At 44.6% G+C, this 24,575-nt stretch overlaps 2 protein-coding genes across 8 annotated transcripts in view; both read left to right on the forward strand.

Moving 5' to 3' along the window:
- Positions 1–15,246, forward strand: part of LCA5L (lebercilin LCA5 like) — a 99,231-nt gene extending 83,985 nt beyond the window's left edge. The window contains exon 6 of the mRNA XM_079155836.1: positions 14,466–15,246. Coding sequence (XP_079011962.1) covers positions 14,466–14,522 — 57 coding nt within the window. The 3' untranslated portion in view covers positions 14,523–15,246. The remainder of the gene's footprint in view (positions 1–14,465) is intronic.
- Positions 5,820–22,517, forward strand: HMGN1 (high mobility group nucleosome binding domain 1). 7 transcript variants are annotated; one of them, XR_013766513.1, is made up of 7 exons: positions 5,820–6,052; positions 6,247–6,279; positions 6,354–6,383; positions 6,453–6,603; positions 8,991–9,119; positions 20,834–20,903; positions 21,324–21,454. XR_013766513.1 is itself a non-coding variant. In XM_079155869.1 (6 exons), the coding sequence occupies exons 1-6, from the start codon at positions 5,835–5,837 to the stop codon at positions 21,434–21,436; spliced, it is 672 nt and encodes a 223-aa protein (XP_079011995.1). In that variant the 5' UTR covers positions 5,820–5,834; the 3' UTR covers positions 21,437–22,508. The 7 variants fall into 7 exon arrangements, 6 of the variants coding, with proteins under 6 accessions (XP_079011995.1, XP_079011998.1, XP_079011997.1 ...); XM_079155869.1 differs by lacking the exon at positions 20,834–20,903 and having other exon boundaries at positions 21,326–22,508; XM_079155872.1 differs by lacking the exon at positions 21,324–21,454 and having other exon boundaries at positions 20,834–21,288.
- The last annotated feature ends 2,058 nt before the right edge of the window (positions 22,518–24,575 follow it).

The following is a 24,575-nucleotide window of genomic DNA, read 5'->3' on the forward strand; positions in this document are numbered from 1 at the left end:
CCAACAGCCCTTAATTTATTTTGAGACAAGTTCTTGCTAAGTTGCTGAAGTTGGCCTCAAACTTGTGATCTTCCTGCCTCAGACTTCCAAGTGGCTGAAATTACAGGCAAGTGCCACCATTTCCAGCAAAAGAAAAAAAATTAAAGATATTAAATTCTTCTGTGTATCAGATATTTTACCAACTGCAGATGAGAGATGATGATATGATTAACCGGGCACGGTGGTGCACACCTGTAATCCCAGTGGCTCAGGAGGCTGAGGCAGAAGGATCGAAGTTCAAAGCCTACATCAGCAATTTAGCGAGGCCCTAAGCAACTCAGTAAGATCCTGTCTGTAAATAAAATATGAAAACGAGCTGGGGATGTGGCTCGGTGGTTAAGTGCCCCTGGATTCAATCCCCGCTACCAAAAAAATAAAAATTTTAAAAAATGTATAAAAATATATGTATGTGTACACACACACACACACACACACACACACACACACACACACACATGAATCAAATGTCTCCAGTCCTTGTTCACTGAGAACTTAACTAAACAAATAACTATAAGTCCTATAAATAATTACCAGCATGCAAAGTGTTCTGAAGGGACACATAGGTTTAACTAGAAAAATGTCCATGTCCTGGTTCCAAGTTGTACGATGGGTTTGTAGGTGCTTATTACATCGCTAGTAAATAATATAAAATAAAAGAGGGTCGTGCATGAAATATGGGTGGCATTTGCACCATCTAAGACTTTTTCCAAAAAAGTAGTATGGGTCACTATAAAATATAGAGGGGCCTGATCTAAATTGAGAGTTAAGTGTGAGGGTCGACAGGATTTCCTATACTCCATTCTTTTCGTCTCACTCCCGCGGAAAAATACACTGCGCCAATTCAATGGCTCTTTGTAAGAAAATTCCAAAAGAAAGTCAACTTTTTGATCTTCTTGCCTCCCACAGGGCCAGAGACTCACTAGTGACACAATGAAGAGGCAATTCTCTGTTCCCTTGAGGTTGGTTCAAGGAAATGAGAGAGAATGCTGGACCGTTTCACATCATTTCACCAAGAATCTGAAAGCACTCCAGATAAACAAGTAAAATAGACTAATCTACAAGTGTAAGATGTGTCATCCCACCTAGAGCTTCCTTATTAGATAATAAGAAAGCCCGTTTTAACTCGAACCTAAATATATGATATTTAACACACAGTCGTATTAGTCAGGGTTCTCCAGAGGAACAAAATCAATGGGAAGTATGATATAAAAGGCAATTTATGAGATTGGCTCACAGGACCAGCAGGTGGACAGTCCACAGTGGCCGTCTGCAGCTGGAGAGCTGGAAGAACCAGCAGCTGTGCAGTCCAAGAGGCGGAAGCCCCAGAACAAGAAGGATCAACAGTGCTACCCTAGTGCGAGACCAAGGCTTCTGGAAACCACCTGGAGAATCACTGGCAGAGTCTGCTTTGGAAGAGTGGAGAAGCGAGGGTGTTGTTTGAGTCTGCTCTTCCTTATTGATCGTTTGTCCCTCTGATCTGTTCATTAAGTGGGTACTGAACATCCCGCCTATTGTTTTATCACTACGCCCTTCAGTTCTGTATTTACTTTTATATTTAGATCACTGATGTTGAATGCTACATCTATAGTTTTCACATCCTCTTCATCAGTCGACGCCTTTATCATTGTGAAATTTTCTCCCTTGTTTCTTGGGACCGTTTTTGACTTAAAATCTATTTTGCTGGGGCTGGGGAGACAGCTCAGTGGGTAGAGAGCTTGCCTTGCAAGCATGAGGCTTCAGGTTCAATCCCCAGCACCGCAAAAAAAAAAAAAAAAAAAAAAAAAAACTATTTTGCTAATATAAGTATACCCGCCCATGCTCCCTTTTGATTAATTTTGCATGGAATGTCATTTCTCCACCTCTTCGTTTAGAGTCTATCCACATCCTTGAATCTAAAGTACATCATAGGGAGCACATAGGTATGTATGTGTTGTTCTTAATCCAGCCACTGTGACTTAATTGCTGGTGTTTAAGGACTTGTCACTGCCTTGTTGTTGACTGCTTTCTTTTGGTTTCTCTGGTCCTCGCTTGCTGTCACCCTCTGTGATGGTATGTTTTTGGCACATATTTTTTGGTAGGATGTTTTTATTCCTCTCTACATTTATGTGCCTGCTACAGGGCTTTTTGATATTTTCATATGTGCATAAAAAGCCTCCTGTCGTCATGAGAGTCTGGCGGCTTAGGTTCAGGTGTAAGTATTTCTCCCTCCCATTTGTGCCACTGCTATCGCAGTTCACATCTCCTGATATCATGGTCATTAACAAATTCTTATAAGTTTTCGTACCTTTGTGTTTTAATGTTTATACTATAAAGTGATTTACATACCACCATTCCAGCATTATTCTGATTTTTACTATATACTTAGCTTGACCAGTAAGTTTAATACCTTCATATGTCTTTCTTTGCTAGTGTCCTTTTATTCCAGCTCAAAGAACCCCCTCTAGCCTTTCCTGTAAAGCAGGTCTAATGGATAAACTCCCTCAGTTTTTGTTTTTCTGGAAGAGTCTTTCTCCTTCATTTCTGAAGAACAGTTTTGTTAGGTGTATTTTTTCTTTCAGCACTTTGAATGTATCATCCCACTTGGTTGTGGCCTGAAAGTTTTCTGCTGAGAAATGCATTCATACAATAATAATAATGGAGTTCTCCTGTGATTGAGTAGCTACTTTTTTCTTATTGCCTTCAAAATTCTCTATATTTTTTTGACAATTGATTAAACCTGTATCAGTGAAGTTTTTATTGTCAACTATTTTGAGTTCTTAAGCATTATGGATCTCGGTATTTATTTCTCTTTCCATATTTGGGTAGATTGTCATTTCTTTAAATAAGCTATTTTTTTTCCTTTTAGAACTCCTGAAATGCATATGATGGTCCTATAAATTCCATAAGCTTCTTTTACTTTTTCATTCTTTTTTATGTACATTAAAGACGGTCAAGATGGCTAATGTAATGTTTTACTACAAGTTTTCAACAATAGTACATTTCCACAGTAGAATACAATGCAGTCAACAAAAAGGTGTGTGTTTTTTTGGGGGGGGGGTGCTGGGGATCGAACCCAGAGCCTTGTACTTACAAGGTAAGCACTCTACCGACTGAGCTATCTCCCCAGCCCCAACAAAAAGGTTTTAAGGACTGAAGGAAGCACTCTCTTCTGTTAAGAGAAGAATGGAAATATTCTGAACAGTGTGAAAAATAAGGGGGAAGAAAAGAATACTATATCTAGGTCAAGACAGAGAACCTGACTTGCCCCCTGAAGTTCTCTACTGCTCTTGTTTAGTCACTAGCTCCCACTTCAAGTCAGCCAAGAATCTCTATCCTAACTTTCAACAGCCTGGTGTGTCTGCTTTTGAATATTGTATGAGTAGAATCACATGGTATACCCTCTTAGACCTGGACTTTCTCCTCACATTGCGTGTGTGAGATTCATCTGTGTTGTTGAGTGTGGTTGCAGATGATTTATTCCCAATGCTGGTACTGTTCCATTGGTTTATCCATCCTTCTGTTGATGAGCATTTAGGCTGCTCTCGGTCAGGGTTCTAACAAACAGTTAAGCCCTGAATATGGTACTTCATATTGGTTTCGGTGAAAGGATATGAGCATTTTTGTTGAGTACATTTCCAGGTGAATTAGAGTCACAGAGTGTCTATTCAGCTTTGAAAGGCACTGCCAAATGGCAACTAAGTTCTAGTTGCTCCATGAGCCTGTGTTGGCAATTAAAAAAACAACAAAAAACTGGTCTAAAACCAACAACGTGGGCCACCAGTTTGTCATCTCTGGCCACGTGCATCTTCAGCTTATGGAGAAAGAGCTTCAAGAGGTGAGTTTAAATTTCAGCACGGCCCGACCTTAATGACTTCCCGAGTCCAGGATTCTATCGAATTTCTGACTCCTTCCACAGGCAGCCTTCCTCTGGTCTCCTTCCTCATCTTTTTGTGTTGTTTCTGTGGCAGCGGGGATTGAACACGGTCTCATACATGCTAGGCAAGCATCCTTAGCCCAGTTACATCCCCAGCCTTCTCCTGACCTTAATGTGGACATTTCCCACATCTTTCTTGCCACGTTCAAGGTCCTAGAAGGCCGCCAGGCTCTAGCTAATTTGCATGCAAATTACGAGCACGTAAATTACCAGCCCAAGTGCTTGGTATACAGGCCCAGAGAAGTCTCTCTTGACCTCAGGACCTTCATAGTCCTTGACACATGGCATGTGGTTGGTCCACATTTGTGCCACAAACTCAGGCACTCTTTGATGCTGAAAATTTAGCCACTAGACAAAAGGTAAATTCTACTCTCACCTTCCCCTAACTGAGATCACTTTCTTTGAACATATATCGTGTGCACGTGCATGTCCATCCCCAACTTACCCCTGCACCCGGGTGGATGCTACCTGCAAGAGGTGAGTAGCAGCAAAGTCCTGACAAGTTGACATTCTGCAAAGATCTGGAAGTGTAGGGATGTCTGAGGCAGTGCATCCCAGGAACAGAGATAGGGGGAAGGCGATAAAGCCCTTAAGCAGGGAGGGCATGGCCTGTTGGAGAGGCAGAAGGTAGAAGAGGGTGAGCAGGGATAAAAGTGGAGATAGGTTGGGTGAGACTGGGAGAGCTTTATAAACCACTCAAAGAACTTAAGTCTCACGAAAAAACAAGGGACGGAGTTTTGTTTTATTTTTTTTTTAATGTGTTTTTAGGTTGTTGATGGACCTTTATCTCTTTATATGCAGTACTGAGAATCAAACTCAGTGCCCCACACATGGTAGGCAAGCGCTCTACCAGTGAGCCACAACCTCAGGCCAAGGCACAGTTTTTGATCAGGAATCAAAAGTTCTAACTTGTGATTTTAAAATATCCACTTCAAAGCAGTACTACCTCCCCTTCTTTTTTGCAGTTGCTGAGAGTAACCTCATGACTACCAAATGATGGACATTTAGCCTACTTCCAAAATTTTACTCAAGGCGCTTCTAAGGTTCTTCCCTTCCAAAAATTCCCGCCGTTTTTCAATTAAAAACTTTTTAAACGGGACACCAATTAACTTAGGCATCTTAAGTTTCTTCATTAAAAAAACAGTAACGTGCAATCCGGAGTTACCAGCTCAGACCCCAGGGCTGAAGCCATTTTCCTCCCTAAAACGGAGCTCAGCACACACATTTCCGCACGTAAGAACAGCTAGGACCAGCTCACAGAAGCAAGATCCGCGAACTGCCCCGCTCTGCATCCAGACACCACGCTCTTGCAGCCTCAGGCCGGAGAGGGTCGGCCCGGAGCAGCGCGCCTGCGCAACCGCCCGCGCCCGCTGGTCTTCCCACGACTCCCCGCCGGCGCCTGCGCACTAGGCCCGACTCCATGGGCCTACGAAGCCTCAGGAGCCTTTCGTGCCGGCTAACGTGGGGGACATTTGCTCCTTCGTGAAACCGTTGTCCCTCTGCCTTCCCGGTCTAGGATACCACCTATGAAAGTCCAAACCGAGCCACCCCGAGAGCGAGGGTCGCACGCTCGCGGGTTTCAGGACCTGCGGGCGCTCGGTGTCCTGGGGCATTGTGGGTGGGTGGGGACGCCCTCGACCACGTGATGAGCTCTCACCAACCGGCGCGCAGACCGCACTTTGCGGCTGGGCTTCAAACAAACTACCGCGAGGCCCGCGGCCTCCGGGCCCGCCCCCCTCCGTCCGGGTCTGGGGCCCCGCGAGACGCCGACCGGGGTGGGGGCGCCGGGGCGGGGGCGGGGCGCGGGGTCGAGTGACGGCCGGCCGCTCCTATTCCGGGCGCGGGCCGAGGCGCGCGCGCGGTGCGGTAGGCGCCGCAGCCAATGGGGGCGGGGGGCGGCCCGGCCGGCGGGGGCGCGGGGGGAGGAGGGGGCGGGCTCCCAATCCGGTTCCATCTGGTTCTCCCAGCGCCCCCACCGCGGGTCGCAGCAGCCTGGGCGGCGGGAGCAGCGCGGCGGCCAGGCAGCGCAGCTTCGGAAGGCTCCCGCGCGCCGCGGCCCGCAGCGCCCGCACGCGCCCCGCCAGGATGCCCAAGAGGAAGGTGAGTGCGGCCGCGGCGCGCGGGGCCCCTGGCGCCCCGCCGTCCGCGCCGGCCCGGCCCCGCCGCACCCACGGCGGCCGCGCCGGGCCGGGCCTGGGGGGCGTTCTGGAAGGTTCGGCGGCGGGGGGCTGACGTCACGCGGCCGGGCCTTGTTGGCGGCGCGGGCGGCGCCCACTCGGTGTGCTTCTCCGCAGGTCAGCTCGGCCGAAGGCGCGGCGCGGGAGGAGGTGAGCGCGGGCCGGGCGGGCGGGCGGGCGGGCGGGAGGCGCGCCGCGCCGCTGACGGCCTTCTCTCTCCGCAGCCCAAGCGCAGGTCGGCGCGCCTGTCGGCTGTAAGTATGGCCCGCCCGAGGCCGGGGGTGGCGGGCGCGGCCCCCGCTGAGCGCGCGTTTGCCTTTCAGAAGCCCGCTCCGGCCACGGCGGACGCCAAGCCCAGGAAGGCGGCGGCCAAGGTGGGTTGTGGGCGCCGCGCGGTGGGGATGTGGTGTGGCCCGGGAGAGCTCGGCGGGCCCGGCCCCGACGGCAGGTGGCGGAGGAAGGCGTCCCGCTACGGTAGGTGCCTCACCTGCCCGCGCGGCCGGCGGCGTCGGGCCCGGCCGGGGGCCGCTGCGGCCGCGCCTCAGCTCGAGTCCGCCCGCCGGCCCGGGCCTGCTGGTCCCCGCGGCGTTCCAGGTGGTGCGGGCTCGCAGGGCAGGGGGGTGCCGGGGGTGCGCGTCTGTGAAGCCCGAGCAGAACGGCGGGTGAGCCAGTCGCGAACTTTCTGCCTGGATGTGCCGTTGAAACCGTCCTCGGCAAGCTCTGCGTGCGGCGCGTGATGGGCTCGGTTCCCTTAGAGCGGGAAGCATTTAAGTGCTGCCTCCGCTCCATTCCCAAAGGCCCAGGGGGAAGGTTGGCACTGCACGGCGGTCGGAGTAGGCATGCTGCCCTGGGGGTTTTGAATTCTTTAAAACATTGTGTAGAGATGAGTGTAAAAGTCCTAACTGTGTTTTCAATAAAAAGCATGTTTCTGTGGTCGTTTAAAGATGAAGGTTCAAGGAAGTCATAAACATAGTGCATCACCCCAGCAGACAGTTAAGTAGTGCTCCGTACGCACAGGACCGTAGAAGCTTCTCATGAATGCCTGAAAAAAAATAGCGAACCTTGTTATAAAATGTTAGTATAAGCAATGTACCGTTATTACCCACCTTTCTGGTTATCTGCTTTTTAAAATAAACGAGTTGGCTAAAATACTTGATTGCTTCACTCTTAATTTTTTCTTCTCCCCTTTATCTATATCTTGATCTACCTGTAAAAAAATTTAGATACAAACAGTTCAATTTTACCCCCAGTGGGTTTGGGACAGCAGATGTAATCTTTCCCCCCCTTCTCCAGGTAAGTCTTCTATCCCTGTTTAAGGAATAAATCTGTCATTAAGCTTTCCCAAAGGAAAAATGGGAGAAGAGCTTGTTTTTGTATCTAGTTTCTATGATAAACTTTTGTCTTCATTGAATTCAGTCAGGCTGAATACAGTCAGACTGTATTCAGTAACACAAAGTAAGCACTACTTGGTGTACTGATTAGCAAACTGCATAACATACACCTTTTTCAAATCATTTATAGTATGAGTTTCTGACTTGAATCATTTTAAAAAAATTTTTCTTTAGTTGTAGATGGACACGATAACTTTATTTTTACGTGGTGCTGAGGATTGAACCCAGTGCCTCATGCATCCAGACAAGTGCTTTACCACTGAGCCCCAACCCCAGCTCTGTATCATTTCTTTAGGAGTAAATATTTCAAAGACTGAAACATCATACTTAGGAAAACTTGATTGATTTATTTCGTTGTGGTGCTGGGATTTGGACCCACGGCCTTGTCATTGCTAGGCAGACATGCTTTCTGGTGCTAACTTACAGCCTTATTCCCTACTTACTAGCTATTGATGGTTACAAAGGTTATTATTTGAAGCTGATGCCATTGTGTATTTTACTTTATTTTTTCTTAAGAGCTTTACATTGATACGTTATTGGGACAGTGATTAGGAAATTAATGACATCTGTAGAAATCAGATTGCAAAGAATAGTTTTGTTTTTTTTGCGCTGCTGGGGATAGAACCCAGGGCTTTGTGCTTGCAAGGCAAGCCTCTATGGACTGAGCTATCTCCCCAGCCCCAAGAATAGTATTTTAAGTATAGAAGCAGTTATAACACTTTGTGGTAACAATGTATAGCCATGTTCTCCCACGTGTATTTATTTATAAATATATTATTTGTTGGATATGGTGTTTACATATGAAAGGCCACCACCAGCGCAGAATACCTTGCAGTGTTTTCCCCCCTCTTTGTATTGAAGATGTGAAGTCTACATGCTTAATTTATAATATCATACTAATACCTGTGCTTTTCAGATTCTTCAAACACCTAAATGAAAAAGATAAAATTGATCCTTTTATAGCTACTCATTAAAAGATATCAAGGGATTAACTGTAGCAGAATAGTCAACATGACCATGCAACATGGGGCTTTTTTCAGGTGAATGGTCTTCATGTGAGGGGAACAGTCTTGACAGTGGTTATCTGGCAGTTGGATTATTATTCAGTCTTAAATTCGTGGATTTGGTAGGGTTATAATGGGAAGATACTCTTCAACCTCTTCTTGTTTTGTCATGTGGAACTTAAGCGTAGTGGGTGATGGTGGCTGAGAAATGAAGCACAGGCTCTCATTTTAGTCCTTATGGCTAATGAGACTTGATGTGCAAGCTCTCTTGTAAATCTCCTCAGCATACTTTTTCTTCATTACCGGGGTGGATTTTAAGTTATTTTGTGGAAAAGGTGGACAAGGTAACTCAGGCTGACCCACTGATAATGTGCATAGCATTGCTGTAGTAGTTACCATGGATATGATCCCTGTCAACAGTGTAAGCGTGAAGTTGTACTTAAGATATTCTCCTAATCTGTTTTAGGATAAATCTTCTGACAAAAAAGTTCAAACAAAAGGGAAAAGGGGAGCAAAGGGAAAACAGGCTGAAGTGACTAACCAAGAAACAAAAGAAGATTTACCTGCCGAAAATGGAGAAACTAAAAACGAGGAGGTCAGAAGTGTTGGGTTTGGCATTGATTTTGACTCTGAAAAATAGACTTTTCTTTATGGATTAGGTATTATTTGAAAGTATTTATGTAAACAGGTGAACACAAAATTTTAATGTACTCAGTTTCCCCAGCACTTTCTTTCCACCATCTAAGTCATACAGAGGACTCATTCATGATTCTTGGTGTGAATTTTAGGAAGGAATTCATTATCATGCTGTAAAACTTAATTTCTTTCTATATGAATGTGTACTTTATGTAGACATGTAGTTTCTTCTCATTTTCAAATTGTGTGTGCAGATCTGTCATAATTGACTAGGACATAATTGGATCTTAGGTATTTGTCTTGAGACACTTTCAAGGCTGGCCTCAGTCTCATGAGTTCTCCTGCCTCATCTTCCCAAGTAGCTGAAATGAGTGTATCATACCTCTGCTCTCAACTTGGGTATGGTTTTCTTTTTGCAGTGCTGAGGATGGGACCCAAGCTATGCAAGTACTTCTATCCCTGAACTGCATTGCCAGGGCCTGTTCTTTTTTAATATTCTGAATGTTGCTTGAAGTTTTTTAAAAAAATCCAATATTTGCATTGCACTTTAGCATGTTTTTTTCATTTTCATTTTTCTTCAAAGTAGTCATGTACAGCCAATTGTGGTGTATGACTGTAATCCCAGTGATTTGGTAGGCTGAGGCAGGGGAATCACAAGTTTAGGCCAGAGCAACTTATACCATGTCTCAGGTTAAAAAATAAAAAGGGCTGGGAATATATAGCTCAGTGATAGGAGTACCCCTGAGTGCAGTCCCTGGTGTACATACATACACAAAAGCCACTTATCTAGGACTAATAACCACATTAAACAAATAATATTTATGTCATTAATCTTTATTCTTTTAAGGCTATGAGGGAAAAACCCTTTTTTTAAAAAGTGGACTGTACAGTTTTAGAAAATACCTTTTATTAAACCATTTTTATTTTTGTATTCCTTTATGTTATATCGGCTAACTAGAAAAGATAAATTACTTAGTTGTTAGTTTTTAGACTGATTTTTACAGATAAATTCTTAGTGATCAAATATTTCTAAATTAGGTGGTTTTTAGTCTTTTGCTGTGCTGGGGATCTAACCCAGGGGCTTGTACATCTTGACAAGTACTAAATTAGAATATTTATAATCACAATGTTAATATTTTTAACTTCCTGATTCTTTTTTGGGGGGGATACCAGGGATTTAGTTCAGGGGCTCTTGACCACTGAACCACATCCCCAGCCCTATTTTGTATTTTATTTAAAGATAGGGTCTCATTGAGTTGCTTTAGTGCCTCAGTTTTGCTGAGGCTGGCTTTGAACTGGAGATCGTCGGGATTACAGGTGTGCACCACCCTGCCAGGCAACTTCCTGATTCTAATAACCACATGTCAAATTTTGCATGATGTAAAATAAAGGAACAATTTGACCTTCTAGTATGTCACCAAATTATAGTTGATTCTTATTTCCAGTATTCACGTTTTATGAAGTTGCCTCAAATGCCAGACCATTGCACCTGGGGGAAATACAGGGTTAGGTTCCTGCAATTGTAGGGTTACATATTCTGTTTTATGTATATTTCTGTTTTGAGGCACTTTATTTAAACATCAGTAAGTTATGCCTGGATGGTGAAGCTATCCACACATTTTCTCTGTAAGGCACATCACATCTTCTTGGATTTAGCAACACTAGACATAACTTAGACAACGTTTGGGTGCCGGTTTCAATAGCAAAATTGACATGCATCCACGTGTGAAGTACGTGGCACTGACTGGACTACTAAAAGGGTTTTTCTTTACAAATTAAAACAAGACAGGTCTAAGCTAGGAATGTACACGTGGAGCAGTTTAATTGCAGGGGGCGGGTGGCTTTGGTTTTGGTTTTGGTTCCTGTGTGTCTGCCATGAACATGCCTGTCATGAGTAGGTAGATTTGCAAATGTCAAGTTTACAGATGAGGATAGACTATTTTTACAAAATAGTGGTTATTTAAGACCTCTGTGTTGAATTCCAGAGATCTCAAAGATGATAACAGCGCTCCAGAAGTCAGGCGTGTGATCGCTTTTCTTTGATTTACAGAGTCCCGCCTCTGATGAAGCAGAAGAGAAAGAAGCCAAGTCTGATTAATCACACACCATGTCCTATCAGTGGTCCCGTTTCCTTTCTTGTACAATCCAGAGGAATATTTTTATCAACTATTTTGTAAATGCAAGTTTTTTAGTAGCTCTAGAAACATTTTTAAAAAGGAGGGAATCCCACCTCATCCCATTTTTTAAGTGTAAATGATTTTTTTTTAGAAGCGAAATCATTTACTGGTTGTTTATTTTTGGGTACAACCAGAAAATAGTGGGATATTGAAATATGGGAGGCTTGGACTGTCTTGGGTGTCAGCTTAACATTCCATAGGTGGGGGGTTAGTTTTATACCTACAATACAGAGCATATTAAATGGCAGTTTGGAGTCACAGTCTTGCATTTAATGTCTTGAATATTTTAAATTACTTCTATTCCTGTGTTTTTTAGTAGAATTGTTTCCTGAAGAAGACCACTCCGGGATCCTTGCTGTCAGAATCGTGTGTGCTCTGTAACATTTGTGGTCGTGGAAGTCTTAGTTTTCCTAATATTTTTAATGTGCTGTGAAAGATTGAAAGTTTGAGTATGTAGTGTGTGTGACAGTTTTGAATTAGCGGGACCTAAATAACAGCAGCATTCAAAGATACTGGTACTTGATACTCTATTAAGAAAAAATTGCCTCCAAATTCAAAGCTGGAAAGTCACTGGAATAACTGAAAAAGAATCACAGTATAAGGCTTTTTAGATTTTCGGTACGTGTGTTAAGAATTGTGTACAAAGTGAAATGTCTGTGTACTGATTCTCAATACAGCCAATAAAATCTCAAATATGAAAGAATGTTTTGAATTTTATTGGAGAATTTCCATACCTGATCTTGCAGTGTTTCTTGTTTGTTTTTAAGAATGAATTTTTAAATTTTTCTGTAGTATTTGAACATCTGTTGAGGATGTTTGACTTTTGATTTAATAATAGAAAATAGTCCACAGTTGATTCTTCATGTACAGCAAGATTATAAGTATAGAACGGGCTCCAACTAGGTATAATGAGGTTTCTGTTGTGCTTTTGGTGGGGTGAGGGGTTTACATGGGATTGAACTCAGGGGCACTCAACCACTGAACCACATCCCCAGCCCTATTCTGTATTTTATTTAGAGACAGGGTCTCACGGAGTTGCTTTTAGCCCCTCTCTATTTCTGAGGCTGGCTTTGAACTTGTGATCCTCCTGCCTGAGCTGCTGGGTTTACAGGTGTGCACCATAGTGCCCAGCTGTTGTGCTTTTTTTTTTTTTTTTTTTTGCCTGGTACTGGGGATTGAACTCAGGCAGGGCCTTGTGCTTGCAAGGCAAGCACTCTACCAGCTGAGCTATCTCCCCAGCCCTGTTGTGCATTTTTTAAAAACCAGTTCATTGTGTTCTGGCTGGGCTCAAGTGACCTTACTGCCTCAGCCTCCTGGTTAGCTGGGACTGTAGGCACACACTACTGTGCCTGACTTGCATGCTTTCAAGGTTTCATGTGTACTGAACTAACCAGTTTGCTTTCAAAACTTGGACGTGGTGTGGGGCTACTGCACTGACTTGGCAGAAATGGAAACCTGACCAGAGAACTTTGGAAAAGGACTCCTAGGGCGTTGGTACTGTGGAAGGACGTTGAGCAGAGTTACAGGCTATAGAAAAAAGGAACTGGGGGGGGGGGGGGGGCTTGGTTGGGGCTAAAAAACACCCAGAGGGCTTTGGTAAACCCTTGGGTGGGAGAGTGAGGCAAGCTTCCCGGTTCTTAATGGTCACTATAGTAAAGACTAGAAACAGTGATGAACAACTTTGATTTCTAAATACAGGTAGGTTGGTTTTGAGGTGTAAAAATTTGAAACCTAAAACTTGGTTTTTAAGGGTTTTTTTTGGGGGGGGGGGCGGGCGGTGCTGGGGATTGAACCCAGGGCTTTGTGCATGCTAGGCAAGCACTCTACCTACAGCTATATCCTCAGCCCTAAAACTTGGTTTTTATTTTTTATTTAATTTAATTTTTTTTTTGGGGTGGGGGGATGCTGGGGATCAACCCAGGGCCTTGTGCTTGCAAGGCAAGCACTCTACCGACTGAGCTATCTCCCCAGCCCTAAAACTTGGTTTTTAATACCAGGATTGGTGTGCACTTTAGTAATTAAAGGGATATCTAAGAAAGGGAACCAGGTGCATTGGCACCTGCCTGGAATCCCAGTGGCTCAGGAGGCTGAGGCAGGAGGATTGCAAGTTCAAGGCGGTCCTCAATTTAGCAAGGCCCTAAGCAATTAAATGAGACTTTCAGAAAGTGCTGGAGAAGTGGCTCAGTGGTTAAGCACCCCTAGGGTCAGTCCCTGGTACCAGAAAGAAGGGGTATGGGGGGTGTGAGCCCTGCAGTCCATCTGCTTAGTTGTACTACCAGTCCACCCTTACACTGAGTGCAAGGGGCTAGAGATGTAGCTTGGTGGTTAAGCACCCCTGTATTCAGTCCCCGGTACCAGTCATTTTCTGTCCTATTTCTTGGGATCAATACTTAGAAAAGGCACTTTGCTTTCCAAAAACCAGTTCTGGACAGATTTTTAGGACATTAGATGTCCTAAAAATATAGGGGACATTTCTCTTGGCATCTCAGGTTTATGTTTGACCTGTGTCAAATGTGGGTTAGTTGGGGATATAAGGCTCAGATATAAGGGGATATAAGGTTCCTGACACCCATGTGTAACTTCTTTTAGACAACTAATTTAAAAAGCTATTTAATGTTACTTTTTCCTCTAGTCCATTTTTGTATTTATATGATCGCATTAAAATGATGTCACACATCTATTTTGTAATCTTTTTCTCATACTGTGAACTTCCACCTTGTCAATGAATACACTTCTGTAGCATTTGCCAGTGCTGGGTAGTATTTCCTTCAAGAACATAGTATAACAGACATTTACACTCCCCCACACCCCTCGCCATAAAAGCAAGTATTGTGGTTCAATCCCAGCACCGCCCTCTGCTAATCCACAGCCAAGGATGTGTTGCTTCTTAAAATCCCCAGTTCATGAATGCAACATAAAGGTAATGGAAGTTTTTAAACAACTATGATAGGAAGCAGCTCAGTAACAGCTGGTTTTGTTATAATGAAAAATAGGATTACATTTTTTAATACTGCTTAATCCCTGAGGCTAAAATTATTTTAAGACACAAAGGTGAATTTACATAAGTAGTTTTTCCTTTTTTTTTTTTTTTTTCCTTAAGTGGACTTTTTTCTTTTTCTTTTTTGCAGTGCTGGGGATTTGAACCCAGGGCCTTATGCTTGCAAGGCAAGCACCCTACCAACTGAGCTACATCCCCAACCCTAGTAGTTTTTCTTTAATTGCCAAATGCTTTAATACTTGCCTAATAGTTTTTTGTGTGACTTCCCAGTAGCTTGGGAGGTGAGGCAGGAGGATCACAAATTCAAGGCCAGACTGTGACTTTGCAAGACCCTCTCAAAATATAAAAAGGACTAGGGATGTTATCTCAGTGGTTAAGCACCCCTGGCTTCAATCCCCAGTTCTAAAGTTTATTGTGTGACTATGCCTTAATTTGGTCATTACAGCTTTTTTAAAAAATTACTCTTTATTAAGAATAATTTGGCCCATGCAGTACAGTGTAGTGAAGCCCACGTACCACCTAACTGGTCCTGATAGCCTTTGACACATTGCCAATCCTGCCACATCCTTATTTGAAATATCTATCTAGAACCTGAAGAATGAGTGAAATGCACAGGAACCAAATATGTTAGGAGCAAAAACTGTCCATTTATCTTCAAAGGCTTATGCATTTTGTCAATGTTGAACAGAGTAAACAGGAAGGGTTTTTTGTTTGTTTGTTTGTTTTCGGCACTGGGGATTGAACTTGGGGACACTCAACCACTGAGCCACAGTGGTGGTTGAGTATTTGTATTTTATTTAGAGACAGGGTCACAGTTGCTTAGCCCCTTGCTTTTGCAGAGGCTGGCTTTGAACTCATGATCCTCCTGCCTCAGCCTCAGCCACTGGAATTACAGGCATGCGCCACCGCACCAGGCTATTTAAAAAAAAAAAAAAAAATATATATATATATATATATATATACACATACATGTATATATACATACATGTATATATGTATGTACATACATGTATGTATATATATGGTGGCTAGTGCCACCTTTAGATTTACACATTTCTGTCCAGGTGCAGCTTCCACAATATGCAGTTCTTTAAAAAGTGAGGGCTGGGTTTGTGGCTCAGTGGTAGAGCACTGGCTTAGCATGTGTGAGGTACTGGGTTCGATTCTCAGCACCACATAAAAAAAATAAAGATATTGCTTCCATCTACAGATAAAAATATTTTTTAATAAAAGGTAAGCAAATGTTGGAATTTTTTTGAGGGCGTGGAAATATAAAGTGATGTAATGGTAAGAAATTGAGGGCTGGGGTTGTGGCTCTGGTAGATCACTTGTCTGGCATGTGTGAGGCCCTGGATTCCATCCTCAGCACCACATATAAATAAATAAAGTCCATTGACAACTAAAATATTTTTTAAAAAGTTGGAACAGAAACAACAGTACAAGATGCTCCCACTATGGGGCAAAGGCAGGTGTGCCTTAAGGATTTGGCATTATCCCATGCCCTGCTGCACCTCCTCTCAGTCCAAATAAAAGTGACCCCACAGTGCAAGGGGTGAGGATAGTCAGTGGACTTAAGTGAAGCAATGATGTCGTGTCTTTCTCAGGGCCAGCGCGCAGAACACAGTACCTGGCCTGCGGCGCTCAGTGTTTAAAACCTGGGGGTTTTAAAAGCCTGGCATATTCGACTCCTGGTGGATTTTTCCTCCTTTACAACAATGCGTAATATTAAGGGAAACCTTTGAAAATACACCCAGTTTAACTTAGAGTAAGCTGAATGTTACAATGGAGAACTCTTGCTCGTGAAGTCTGGCTGTTGTATCTTGTTAGAACGTGGTTTTTGTTTAAGCCCTAAAACGTTTCCCTACATCTTTAACTATAGATTATTGTGGCTGGGCATGTGCTGCACACATGTAGTCCCAATCGCCAGGGAGGCTAATGCAGGGCCCAGGAGTTCAAGGTCATCCTGGGCAACATAGCAGAACACATTCTCATTTCAAAAGAGAAAAAAAAGGTTACTGTTGTGTTGTATCTTTGATATATAACTGCAAATTATGCTAGTATTAAATTTTACATCTGAAAACATTTACCTTTGGAAAATTACGGTTAAGCCAGATGCAGTGGCACATGCCCATGATCCCACCAATCAGATGACTGAGGCAGGAGGATTGCCAAATTCAAAGGCAGCATCGGCAACTTGAGGAGACCCTATCTCAAAATTTAAAAAAAAAAGGGGGAGGAGGAGTTGGGGGATGTGGCTCTGTGCTTAGGCATCCTTGGCTTCAGTCCCAGGTACCAAAAAACAAATGTGTTAAGACTAATGACAATAAGTTCAAGGTACTTATGAGAATTTTAAAATATACTGTTATGCATGATTCATAGAGAAGAAAGGTTGCATGCTTGACTGCTTATGAAAGGATGTGGCTGCATATTAAAATGTGCAAGACTGTCATTTCCACTAATGCATCAATTTGGGCTTTCAAAAGAAATACATACAAAGACAGCCTAACCTTGCATGATTGCTTACTTTGTCCTTCACTTCTCCTTATTTCATTTATCTTTGAAACCACTGTGAACTAGATAAATTCCATAGACTTAATGGAGCTGATAGGACTGAAACAGTCCCATAGATTCCAGAAGGAGCCGGGTGCTCGGGTGAAGGAGTGTATGCTGCCCCCCACGGCATATCTCAACATAGTTCTTGGTCACCATCAGAAATGAGCATTTTTCTTTACAAAGAAAAATAGGCCATGATTAGAATCTTTGCATAAAAGAAGATCTGAGTAAATGAGATACAACATTTCTGTGAAGAATCTCTAAGGTGTCAGTTCTATCTAAAAATGTAATGCAGCCAGGTGCCGGGTTCACACCTGTAATCCCAGTGACGGGAGTCTGAGGCAGGAGGATCACAGATTCCAGGGAAGTCTGGGCAACTTGGTAAGACCCTGTCTCAGGATAAAATATGAAAAGGGCTCAGGACATAGGTCAGTGGTGTAGCACCCCTGGGTTCAACCTCCAGTACAAAAAGAAAAAAGCCAAATATTCAACCTAATGCTATTTCCTCCTCACAAAATCCACTAAAGACTCCCTTGTCATAAATACATTTGAATGAGCATAACATGAACCTGTGTAGCATTGGGAAGCTCTGTGAGAACCACTTTTGCACTGGTGACCTTGGCTATTCCCAGGGTAGGAAGGGAATTTAAGCTTTTTTTTTTTTTTTTTTTTTTTTTTTTCCTGTTGCAGTGCTGGGGATTGAACCCAGGACTTTGTGCTTGCAAGGCAAGCACTCTACCAACCTAGCTATCTCCACAGCCTGAATTTAAGCTTTTTAATACACTTATGTCTGTATGCTTTTGAGTTGTTTTTTTTTTTTTTTAAACAAGCATATAACTTTGTTCGAAATTTTGAAACCAGGTCTGGGGATGTGACTCAGTGGTGGAGTGTTTACCTAGCATGTGGAAGGCCCTGAATTCGATTCCCTGGGCATCAAAACCATAGGGAGAAAAAAATCCAGTCTGGGATCCGCTTATGTCTATTTAGAGTTGAAACAGAGATTCTTGAAAAAAGTTAAGGGTCTTGGCAGGGAACATACCTCAGTACTTAGAGCGCTTGCCTGACAAGCTCAAAGTCCTGGGTTCGATCCCCAGTACTGCAAGCATTTAGAGACCCGTGTTCCCCTCTGAGGGCCGCTTGGGCACACGCCTTAGTGCACAAGGCCCAGAACAAATCTGGAGTTTGGAGCTGCTCTGGGGTAATCTGAACCCTCCTGCAGTAACGTGAACCCCCCAGCTGGCCAAGAATCAGGTAGCAGGCGAGGAGCAGGATCCCCAACCTGGAACTCTGCACGCAGGCAGAAGGTTCCAGGGGCGTGGCTCATCTGTTGTAGTTTTTGGAAGACATCCGCAGTCTGCCCTTGATGATCTGTGCCATACGGTGGCCCGCAAAGGAACAGCATGAAGAAGCAGTACGGGGGTGCGGGGTGGGGCAAAGGGCAAGCGGCCAGCAAAGTAGGGACAGCTCGCCCTCCGCACAGTCCCCTACACTCTCCCTCTTTCCCCTCCCACCATCCCTCTGGGAAGAGAGTTCCACCTGGTGTGGCCGAGTGGGGAAGGACTTAGCCTGGCTGCGGAGGACATGAGGCATCTAGATCTTTTGTTTGTTGTTCGTTGTTGATTTTATCAACCCCCAACTGCGTTATGTAGGGAAGAGATTTTGGATGGGGGTCAATACTGACTTTGGGACTTCTTGTACTGTTTTTTTGCTTTTGTTTTTGGTACTGGGGTTTGAACCGAGGCTGCTGTACCACTGAACTATACCCCCAACCTTCTTTATTTTTTTGAGACGGAGTTTTGCCAGATCATCCAGACTGGCCTCAAACTTTTCAGCTGCTAGGATCATAGGTGTACTGCTGTGCCTGGCTTCGGCTTTGGGACTCCTTGCTGGTTTATCCCAAGGTTCTCCAGAAAGCACAGGAAATAAAATAAAAGCAACCTAATATGGCTGACTCTGCAGCTCCCCCTCACACTGCAGGAACAAGGTTCACCATGGGGGTTCCGTGGACAGCAGGTGTGGGCATCAGGAATGGAGAGTGTTCATTCATTCACGCAGGTGTAAGGATGGCCATGTGTCTGGCCAAGGGGTTAGGGTACACCAGTCAGCAGCAGATTCCCTGCCCTCTTGGAGCTTATGTTCTGCTGAGGAGGCAAGAAAGCAACTAAGGATATGACATGGCACAACTTCAGGAAGTGGTGTTACAAGAAAACTTAACAGAGGTTAAGGAGCTAGGAAACAGTGTAGTGTCGTCTTGACTAGGATGCTTCAGTGAATGCTGTTCAGGGACAATGTCATTTCAGAAAAGATAGAGGAAAGGAAACATGGGAAAGGCTGGGAGAAGAGCACTCTGATCTGAGGACACAGCAAGTGCAAAGGCCCTGAGGCAGAGCTGAGTCAGTTTTAGTGAAGAAGTTGGGGTTGAGAAAGAAGTGGGTAGGAACCACATCACAATGAGACTGGGTTTTATTCTGGGAGTGACAGTAGGGTATTTAAGGGTTTCAAATAGATAATTAATGTTCTCTGGTTTACTTTTTTTTTTTTTTTTGGGGGGGGGGGCTACTTGGGATTAAACCCAGGGGTGCTGAACCACTGAGCTACATCCCCTAAGTTCAACTTAGCGCTTCGCTAAGTTGCTGAGGCTGGTTTTGAATTCGGGATCCTCCTGCCTCAGCCTTCCCAGCCACTGGGATTACAGGTGTGCTCCATGATGCCTGGCTCGGGGCATCTTGTGAATAGTTCTGCTCCTCAGTGCTGGGTTCCTCCTGAGCGCGGAGGTTTTGCGCTGATAGTGAAGTCCTCCAACAGGAAACCTGCTGCCAGTTCCACAGCACCGGCATGCCTTGTGACAAAGAGAGTGAGGTCGTGAAGCAGGAGACAGTGAAGCTCCACTCCACCACAGAGTGAATCAGCCCCCCCATGGGACCTAAGGACCCGCCCCTGAAACGGCTTACTGGGGCTTGTGGAAGCTGCAGGCCGGTCTCCCTGGGGGTCCCAGGGCACAGATGTTTTAATTTCATCTTGAAAAAAAAAAAAAAACAAAACAAACTCGAGGGCCCCTCCTTTCACCAAACCTACCCACACGTACTCACTCTTGTTTGGAGGCCTTTCCTCTGACCTTGTCTCCCACCAGGAACACTCTTGATTTGTTCTGTCTAAACTATATTTTAAAATGACACTTCTTGCTGGGCAGCGTGGAGCAGCCCATAATCCCAGTGGCTTGGGAGGCTGATGTAGGAGGATTGCAAGTTCAAAACCAGCCTCAGCAATTTAGCATGGCCCTAAGTAACTCAGACCCTGTGTCTAAATAAAATACAGAAAAGGATTGGGGATGTGGCTCACTGGTTAAGCACCCCTGGGTTCAGTCCCTAGTAACAAAATAAATATATAACATAAAATGACACCTCTTCATGAAGCCTCCTTAGATTTTTCTGGTCCACACCTAGGTCTGCTGCTGAATTAATCTCACATTATTATAGTCCTAAGAGTATGAAAGCTCCCCTTCCTTGCTTTCCTGTTATGTTCCTGGTAGGACGAAGGAGCCTTAAGTAGATTACCTCATTTGAGGCTCAGACAATCCCATAAGAGAAGAAGCATCTTCATGTTGTATATGAAAAAAAAAAAATAGTAGCAAACTAGGACCAACCAGCAGAAAGCCACAGGCTAACACTGGAACTTGATTTTATCTGGCCAAACTTTGTTTCCAATAAAAGGTTAGTTAAATTTCTCCAATTTTTGGTACAGTTTTGTCCCAGTATCTTTGTAGCCAACTTTCACAATATGCAGAAAATTGAACATTTTTATAAGCCCCCAGCTGGATTCTATCGTGTCTTTACTAGACTGGTTTCATTTTGTGTCTCTTTTTGTTTCCTTGCTTTCGTGGGGATGGAACCCAGGTGCACTCTATCATCAGGCCCCGGCCTTTTTTACGTTTTCTTTTTGAGACAGGTCTCGCTAAGTTGCTGAGACTGGCCTGGAACTTGTGATCCTCCTGCCTCAGCCTCCGCCCCGGGGCTGCAGATATGTGGCGCTGCAACCTGCTCTTTGCCTGTGCATCTGCCCCTTCCCTCTCCTGTCATCCATCCTAGTTTGTCTCTTGTTTATTTCAAGTTAAATGGCAAGCCTCTGTCCACGCCCCCTAAAACTTCAGCACGCCTCTTATGGAAGTTCAGTATTTGTTTACGGTTCTATGTTTTCCCTTTGGAGGTAGAATTCGTGTGCAATGCGATGTACAAAGCTCAAGCTTCCTGTCTGATAAGGCACCTGCATCCCCCAGGCCCCGTGCAGACAATGGAGAAGCGCCATCACCCCAGAGGGTCCTGCTGCCCCCTTACACGCCCTTCCCCCCCCACCAGCTCTCCTTTTCCCACCACAGATTAGTTTGCCTGCTTTAGAATATCATAGAAACACGGTCGGATCACGTTCTTTTCTTTCTTTTAGACTAGTGGTTTCGAGATTCATCCACACTGCTGCACCATGTTCCTTGTTCTTTCCTTTGCATGGTCCAGCAGGAATCCGATGTATGGACATACCACGAGTCATCTGTTCTAGAGATGCACATCTGGGCCATTCCTTTTTATTATCATTATTAATTTATTTTCTTGGCTACTAGAAATAGAGCCCTATGAATATTCTGGTGCAAAAAAAAATTATAAACATGCTTTCATTTATCTCCGATAAATACACCTAATTTTGAGCTTCTGGGATTCTCTAATTATGGACTATGTTGAAGACGACATTTTTAGAAAGTTAATACATTTGCTCCCACTGATAGGAATACTGTTTATTTCAACCAGGAAACCAAGAAAGGCCACGTGGTTCGAGGTCAGACCAGCATGACCACAGGCACGTTGGCATCCTGTCATGGGCCTATCATGGGGACTGTGTCCCCAACAGCAGGAGCATGCCCTCCCTGCGGGGCTTGAGGGCTCCAGCGCGTCACAGTGTTCAGGGAAGACCTGCGAGTGGACTCGGGCAGGAGAGGGGCCTGGCGCTCAGCTCCGTGCACCCGCCCAAGTGCTCTGAGGCCCTGAGGATGGCTCCTGCGCTCCTGCTGCGGCCATCTGGGGAGTTTTAGGAGCGGACAGAAGGACGTCCTTGAAGTGCCGCTTCTCAGCACCGATCCTAAGGAAGTCCACAGGAGCGAAGGAGACAGAGACGAAAAGGCTAGGGGCAGAACTGCTGGCCATGGCGGAAACTGAAGATCAGCCGGCTCAGCAAATGAGAGATGAGATCAGTTTGCAACTAACATTGTCAAGTTTGTAGGCCTCAGACCTTCAGGTTCACGTACCTTTGATGTTTTCGTGTACCGTTAGTGTTACTGACCATTCGGTTTGGGTCACATTTGGGGGAAAAACATGAACATGAGAACCTGTATCGTTCCGGGTGCGGTGGACCATGCCTGTGATCCCAGTGGCTCAGAAGCCTGAGGCAGGAGGATCATGAGTTCAAAGCCAGCCTGGGAGGCTGGGGATGTAGCTCAGTTCTTGAATAGAGGGCTTGCCTTACATACACAAGGCCCCGGGTTCAATCCCCAGCATCACAAAAACAAAAAAGCCAGCTTCAGCAAAAGTGAGGCACTAAGCAACTCCATGGGACCCTGTCTCTAAATAAAATACGAAACAGGGCTGGGGATGTGGCTCCGTGGTAGAGTGTCCCTGAGTTCCATCCCCTGTACCCCCACCAAAAAAAAAAAAAAGAGAGTGGTAAAGAACTTGCATCCTCCTTCTCAAGTAAATAAGATTTTTCTTTTTGCGGGGAGGACTTGGGGATTGAACCCTGAGATACATCGTAAGGAATCCCACAAAAACCACATTGGACACGGGAAATCACATAAGGGAGTTTATTAAGCAAACAGTGTCTCCCTGTAGGGTGAGAGAGAAAATGAGAGGAAAAGAAAGAATGAGAAAGGGCACATGCTAGAGAGAGTGTGAAAGCCAGGAGGATAGAGAAAGTGAGGAGGAGAGAGAGAGAAGGATGAGAAAAGATGGCAGCGTAGCTACAGTAAAGCAATTGAATTCCGCGGGGCTAACAGGGGACCAATATCGGAGAAGGGTACTTGCAAGCTGACTGATGAACCAATAGCTCGCCAGGATGTTCACAGATTGACAAGTTGGTTGGGAGGCGGGGAAAATGGCTGCACCTGATGGGTGGGGGAGCAGCTTTGTACATGACATTCCCCCATTTCTGTTTTTAAAAGAAAATCTTTTTTTCTCCAGTTCTTTCCGAAGACTTCTCTCCCCTTCCTGCCTAAGTGACTGGGGCTGTTTTTGCAGATGAGATGTAAAAAGTCCATTCTCTTTCCAGACTTCCAAAGGCAGATGGTTTTCATGGACTTCATTTCCTCGATTTGACTGATCCCCTATTTCTACACTAACTGCCTGTCCCCAATTCTGACTTCATTCACCCCTCTAATTTTAGGAACTCATTCACTGCTGTAGGGAAAGGGGGTGATGACCAATCTGGCTTCTTCGAGCTGGAAAGGGGCAGCATGGGGCAAGCAGTTTGGAGTTCCCTTTTTAGAAATTACGTCAATTGAGGGGTTCATGGTAGAAGTCTGGTTGGGAAGAGCAGGTTGTAAAGGCATCTGGGGATGGGTGCTTCTATGATAGAAGTACAAAAAGACATGAGTACTGAAGTGAGATTGATACAACATAAATGTTGCAGAATCTGGAACATGCCAATGCATACCATAAAGATGACAGAAGTCAATAATTCCTCACCAGCGGGTGGAAGAACTGAGAAGTTGTTCCCATAACAAGGCCTAGCAAAGGCTGGAGAGGACAAGGCCTTTATTTGGGAACTTAAACATTGTCCAGGTTATCAGGAATGTAAACACAACATTTAGTAGAGATCTCTATACTTCTGTTACTAACAAACATAGATTAAGCCTACCTGTGTCTGTAGGCCTTAAACTGACTAAAACTTCTGACTCTGGCACTTTCTCTTGATAGTTATCAGGCACATTTTCCTAAGAATCTCTTTTGTAGCTTTGAGTCTTTATTCTAGTGGGCTAACACAAGTGTACATCTTAAGTTACATTTAAGTATTATTGTTTTTAAATGCCCAAGAATGGCTATATTTTGGTTTTAACTGTTTTGCTAGGTGTTTAAGATCAAGTTGGTCAAAGTGACCTTTTCCTGTCTGTTAAAGAGTCAGCTGAGTTCCCACAGGGGTCACTCATAGAGAACTTAAGAGCAGCTTCTTAGCTCCATTAGTGCCATTGGTTAGGCAGGGTCTTCTCCATGAGGTGGCTTTCCTTGAAAGCACCAGGGATGTCTCCCTTTGTCCTTGACTCTCCTCTGCAGCAGGTGCACTGAGTGGCTTTTCCTCTAGTGGCCTCATCAATCTCTTTGATCAGGAGGTTGTGTGACCCAGAGTTGCAAACCTCCTTAGAGAAGTCCTCTTGTTCCCTGGGTTCAGGCTGACTTTGAGGGCAAGACCCAAATATGGACTTTTCTTGACCTCTGTATTAAATCTCAATCTCTAAATTTGATCTTAACCATCCAGCAAGTCAGTCTCACCAGTCATAAAGTAAGAGTACTGGGCTTTAACTTCAGTGTCTATTAACTTTACAGTTATTTACCCCCTTTTATCTAATTGGGGTCTACATTATCTGTCCTATAGGTGATGGCTTTTCAAGTTACTCTGTGGTGTACTTCTGCAAAATATCAGGCAATGGTTAGAGTTT

This window comes from Sciurus vulgaris, assembly GCF_902686455.1.
Source record: "Sciurus vulgaris genome assembly, chromosome: 10".
NCBI lineage: Eukaryota > Metazoa > Chordata > Mammalia > Rodentia > Sciuridae > Sciurus > Sciurus vulgaris.